The sequence below is a fragment of the Ixodes scapularis genome, unplaced genomic scaffold, assembly GCF_016920785.2.
Source record: "Ixodes scapularis isolate PalLabHiFi unplaced genomic scaffold, ASM1692078v2 PGA_scaffold4__175_contigs__length_147842914, whole genome shotgun sequence".
Taxonomy (NCBI): Eukaryota; Metazoa; Arthropoda; class Arachnida; order Ixodida; family Ixodidae; genus Ixodes; species Ixodes scapularis.
The window spans coordinates 65,818,842-65,824,841 of record NW_024609879.1 but is presented as its reverse complement, the minus strand read 5'-3'; the positions used below and the strand labels follow the sequence as shown (position 1 = coordinate 65,824,841).

The 6,000-nt window shown below is 42.0% G+C and overlaps 1 protein-coding gene across 1 annotated transcript in view; it reads right to left on the bottom strand.

Moving 5' to 3' along the window:
* Positions 1-1,370: 1,370 nt before the first annotated feature.
* LOC8037272 (medium-chain acyl-CoA ligase ACSF2, mitochondrial-like) overlaps positions 1,371-6,000 on the bottom strand; it is an 86,185-nt gene continuing 81,555 nt past the window's right edge. The window contains exons 14-15 of the mRNA XM_040216690.2: positions 2,100-2,213; positions 1,371-1,652 (exon numbers count right to left, since the gene is read on the bottom strand). Of these exons, the coding sequence (XP_040072624.2) occupies positions 1,533-1,652; positions 2,100-2,213 (234 nt within the window). The 3' untranslated portion in view covers positions 1,371-1,532. The remainder of the gene's footprint in view (positions 1,653-2,099; positions 2,214-6,000) is intronic.

Genomic DNA, 6,000 nt, shown 5'->3' with positions numbered 1-6,000 from the left:
TGGTACAAGGTCTTCATCCTGGTAAGGCAAAGTGGGTGCCTGCAGTCATCAAAGAGCGGTGCAGTGCTGCCACTTACATCACTCATGTTTGACAAGGACACAGGTTGTGCATGCAGACAATCTGCGGCTGTGCTCTTTTGAACGCGCCGAAACTGCCTAGCGTGTCTTCTTGTTCGGTGCCAAGTTCAATTGCAGACCCTGTGCCGGAGGAAACTACCACGAGGCCTGCCCTGCTAGGGCTGGAGTCTTCAAGCCCTGCAGCACCGCAGCCGGGGCTACCTGAAGCTGCTTCTCCGCATCAGCCGGATCCAAGCCAGCAACCAAGCCCCGCATCACAGTCGCCGCATCGAGCCTCAGCATCACTTCAACAACCAGAAGCTCTGCGGCGCAGTAGTCGTGCTAAAAAGCCCCCGGACTGGTACAAACCATAAATATTGCGTAACGAAAATAAGGGAGAAGGAATATGGTGTCATGCTAAGTGCGCTATGACGTCACTATCGCGACGACTGCTTATCAGCTATAAAAGCGCTGGCAGCACGAAGCTCTGTGTTCTTGGTACGGCTACACTAATCGAATAAGTTACTTCACGCTAGTCGCTCTGCCTCCTGCCTCGTCCACCGCGGCTACAACGGTTCCTGATATTTCTGCTGAATGTTTCGGTTGTCGCCAAATCGTTCAGTTAGTATCTGACTTGCATCTCTGTAGCAAGCTGCTGTAGCCTGCAGCCCGGAGAAGGCACTAGCGCCTGGCCCAATCAGATTGACCACAGGTACTTAAATTTTCTCTATCAGAGAGCTTGGTGTTCCGAAGTATTGATTCGTCGAATTGTTCCCAGAAGGGTTGCCATTGCGTGAGCTCCTTTCATAGTGTAGAAGTTGCAGTTTCGGGAGCTTCACTCCCGTAGCCTGGGATGGATGTCCCCTGTCGCCGCCGGCTCCCGTAGCGAGTGCGGTTGGCATTGCCAGCAACCGCGCTATCTTGTTGCGCATTTCGGTGAGGGTCCGAGGCAATTCGTCCTCATATACTGTGAACGTGATGTAGTCTGTCTCGAGGCCAATATTGCTGATGTGTTGTTCGATCTCCTAATTGATCTTACGGAATTCTCATTGCTCGTTACCAGTCTGTCTCGCCAGTTCTCGAGGGTAGCTGCATTAACGTTGACGGACTGGAGCGTGGTCGTTATCTCGTTGATTTTCTTTGTATGCTGACTGCGTCGGACTCTTGGTCTTGATCCGATCCATTCTTAAGCTGATTGCTCAAGTCAACGCGCCAGGGTTTTGCCACGAAATATTTCTTGTGCTTTGAATCGCTTTTTCGCTTGGTATTTGTCGATGCCATTGAGGTCAAGAAAGGATCACAGTAAAACCGGCTTGTGTTAAATGGTTTATAAGACTGCTCGTTCGCTCACTCTCGCGATTCCCCCATCCCCCTTGTCTTCTTCTTGATCCATACCAAATGTCTCATAGCAGTTGTATTCATTTTTAAATATTGAACACTTTATTTATTTATGATTATCCCACGCTCATTGCTCTTCACAAGTTCAGGAGTTGTTTGCTCTCCTCGCGCATCTTCTGCTTCTGAACTTTGCCGGTCTGAGTCCTCGGGAAAGAGTCCACGAACAGCACATACTCGGGCACCTTGTACCAGGGAAGCTGGAATTACAAAATATGTTTGAATTGCATGCACACTAGAGAAACAAAAAGAAAACCTCGAAATAATTGTTTTTTTACTATTTTTGCATGTTTTGATGGCACGAGAAGGGAATGCATAATTTTGCTGTCCTCGAGTAATTATACAATTTTAACAATCTCCCAGCTTCTTGTGGCAGGAAGCTCGCACGTGCCTTTATGCGAAAGAACCTGAATCTGAAATAACTCGCGATATGCAGGTCCTGGCGAAACTAATTGTCTCCAGGCACCATTGTAGAGGGCGTTCCCTTGAATGTCGGAGGAGTGGCAGTAAATGCTTTGGGATGGAAACCTCCAAATGTAAGTCAATTAAGTGTTCCTGCAATTAGAGGCAATGCTCGATTGTCTGCATAAGGAGTACATGTACGTATGTTTGCATTTCTTTTTAGGATGCGTGAACTACGGACATACCTCCTTGGCCTTGCAAAAGGACTTGATGTCTTCTGGGGTTAAGGTTTTATCTGATTTCACTTTGATCCAAACACATATCTTTTCAACCGCCACTTCGTCCGGTACTCCAATCACCTGTCGAGAGGTTGAAAAAGTATAAATACGTATAATTTAGCTTACTAAGCTTTAAGTAAACGCCAAAATAGTTAAAACTCTAATTTTTGTTCCATGTTGTGTTTTGCAAGAATCTAAAACAAAGTATGTTTTTTTCGAAGAAACTTTGTCTCAGTACTGCAGAACGAAGCTTGTGGCTGACATTTTTTTTTATTCTTCCACTATTGGAATATGGAAATATTTTATGAGACCCGCATTCTCTGACATCCATTCATCAATTAGAAGGCGTTCGGAGAAAGGCAGTTCGATTCATTTATATGCATACGACAGGGACATGATTATGTCATCATTGAATGCATTATCCTTATCACCATACTTATCTAGTCGAAAGAAAGTCAAGGGATTGAAGTTTTTTTGTAATATAATACACAATAAGACAGGGTTAAATTTCTTCAACGAGCTGAAATGCAACGACAGGCGTAACACAAGGCGGAAGCACGAGAATTTTCTTCGTGAGTTTTGATGTAAAAATACATTTTTAGGTTTTTTTTTCTAAAATTATCCTTGATTGGAATGACTTGTCTCAAAGTGTGGAAGTCTTGCTATATAATATCTTTCGCAAGAAACTTAGATGATTTTGTGTATATGTAAACCGCCATGAATTAATCGATATTTTGTATCATTAAAATTGTGAAATTTTGTAATCTATATTTTTACAATGTTTACCCTGCAACTGTACATGCAATAATGCTAGGCCCACAAGAGTGGGCCGACAGTATATCTGAAATAAATAAATAATAAAATAAACAAACAGAAATAAACTCGAAAATATACGAAAGAAAGCCCTCAGATGTATGTACAAAAACAAAAACAATTTATTAGATTCTATGATCAGATTGCATACACGCACTGTTATTAAGTACCTCTAAACGCACATAAAAATTAATACACTCATTTTTTATACGCCCACCTTAAAACATTTCTAAAATTGATGAATGAAACTACGCTACTCCCCAAACAACAAGTACAAAAAGCTATCATAGTTTTTACTTGCGGAATATAGAATGTCATAAATACTGTTTTTCATAATAATTGCTTTTTTTAAGTCGCTAAACACTTAGGCACACTGGTTTTTGACACAGTGAAGGTCACATCTGCGCGAATTTTAAAGCATCGCTTGTATCACTGTTAAAATATTCTTAAGGTTTCTTTCTAGTGAAGAAATCTTAGAATTCTCTCGCTTCTGTTGACTGTAGTCTTTTTCTTGATGATCTTCCGTTCTTTATTTGCTGTGTGTTTATTAGTACCGTAAATCTAGTATGAAGGAAAGTCCCCGGTTTCACTGAATCTGCTGGTTGATTATGCGCCACTTGTTTGCTGTTTGGTTCAATTTTCTAGCGTTCATATGTGATTATAAGTGGGTTCTGTGAGTCCGTTTGTTTCATTTGTTCTACTGTCGGTGATTTGACTGACAACTGACATTTTATTGCTGAAAGTGCATTACCTGGTTTTGACTCACGCGCAATGTGACTTACGTACAGCCATTGCGCAAAGTTGAGAGCCCACAGGGAGCTCAGCCGGAGCGAGAACCTTTTCGTGTCGCTGTACTGCCACCGTCAGGACTCGCTGTCTGCGAGATTTTTGAGAGTGTGAGGGAACTTCACTTTTGAGTCGCTCTCGCAGTGTTATCAAAGCGAGCGCAACACGAGAGAGAAGTACCGCCTCACTATAAAAACCTCGCAGCGAGCGAGTGCCGACGGTTGCAGCGCCTCCGCACAAAAACATTCTCGCTCCGGCCGCGCGCGCGGTGGGCTCTAAATTTTTTGCAAAAACTGTACACCAAATAAAAGAGTTTGCATAATTATTGCCTATTTTGTTTTGATACAGTTAAAGTATATTTATTGGATTCTTTATTTTGGGTCTCTAAACCCACTCCAACGACAACTTCTAAAGGAGAGTATAGTAGTATCTGCGAATAAAACGACAGAAAAACACAGACACGACGAAGAAATGGGTAAATAAATCAAGGGTATACTATAAACTGAATAATTTCATCGAGGAAATGTCTAAACACGAGCACGTGTTAACAGAAAAGTATGTTATATAAATACGTTTTCTTATGTATGACGTTTTATGGAATAAATCATACATTTGATGTTACTTGCTATCTCTTTCTATACATTATCTCTGATTTTTGAGGGGGCGTGGTGCGTGATGACGAAACACCTCGATTAAAAGAAAACTCTATAGTCACTTTGATGCACAGAAGTGAATTTTATTGTACGTTTGCAAATCTCGTATTAAGTCGGTCATGACCTTCTTAAATGACACGCTCTGGTGGCCAGTTGTCATACCTGGGGAGAACTTTCTGTGGCATTTTAGAAGTAAAGAATTCACGTAAATAATTACCGCCACCTGAAATACGCCAGTTGATGTCCCCATAGCTCTGCCTTTATTTTCTCGAAACCATAACCCCAGGTGTACAACCACGATATCAGACCGTTTGGAAGGCGTCATCGTCAGTGTTGGGGCGTTTAGCGCGTCCTTTGCTCGCTTTCCTATGCCACGCACACGCGCGTCTTTAGCTCTACTACGGACTCTCGGCAAAAATTCGGCGAGGAATTCGATCGCCACAGTTAGACAGCACAAGGTGCAAGCGCGACGCCGGCCAATCGCTGCCGTCAGATTCTTAGCCAACGTTTGCGTCAAGTGTCCAAATTAGAGTCCCTGGTCTACGGTGTTGTCGCGCCGCGCTATGAATTTGAAACTTTGGAAAGGTGCACAGATTTTTTAAATCTGTTGTGTGAGGAACGAGTGTTTGAAATTCGCTTTCTGCGATCATTGCTGACGCCGCGGCAGTCTTTGCCGACATGGTGCTGCTCGGCCATGGCCCAGCTAAATCTACAGAGCGGCCTTCCTTACGGTCTTTGCTCACGCCTAGGAGGGGTGAGATTCTTTCTAACCTTGTGGGTTGCGTGGCCCTGCTACTCTGCCCCCCAATCAAGGATAGGAATGCTGCTTGAACCACCTTGAGTAACTCATCCGACATCCGTGACAGAAAAGCTGTGGAAATCTACTTTTCTGGATAATCGAAACTCGCAGGTTTAAACAGTTCGCTGCTATACTGTGATACCATTGAACGTTTTTCGCTGACTGGTGTTATAAATTCAAAATACGAGTCATGGAATGAACTTGAACGATGAAATGAATGCAAGAAAACGAAAAAAGATATATATATATATATATATTTTTTTTTTTTTAATTCAAGAATTACAATCAAACAAAACAAATTAAATTTCCCGAGTATCACAACTCGTACCTTTAACAGTCTGCCACTAGCTGAGACGTGTATTACAGGGGATCGTATCACTATTAAATTGACTAATTATAACAACAAGATATTACTTGATGCGGTAAGGAGGTGGAGTGTGTTTATTTTCATAGTTATGTGAACTATAATATTATTTCAGGGCTCGCGAGCGTTCTTCACAATTAGAAATCAGTAGGTATGAAATGCAGTAAAATGGTATTGCTACATTCTAAAAGCTTCCCAGCGGACCCTTGAGTATTCTAGAGTATTCAGGAAAGGAACTTATGAGGATCGGTTGCTTTTTTTAATTCTTTTTTCATCATATTAGGCAATTTCAACGTTAGTATAATGTTACAACATCCATTTAAAGCAACATTTGCTGAAATATATTAGGCTTTGTGGGCGGAAAACAAATTTAATATGTTCACTGGAATGACAAAACATACGGACATTTTGACTTATCACTTTATTACTATTTCAGAAATTCATGGTGCAAGT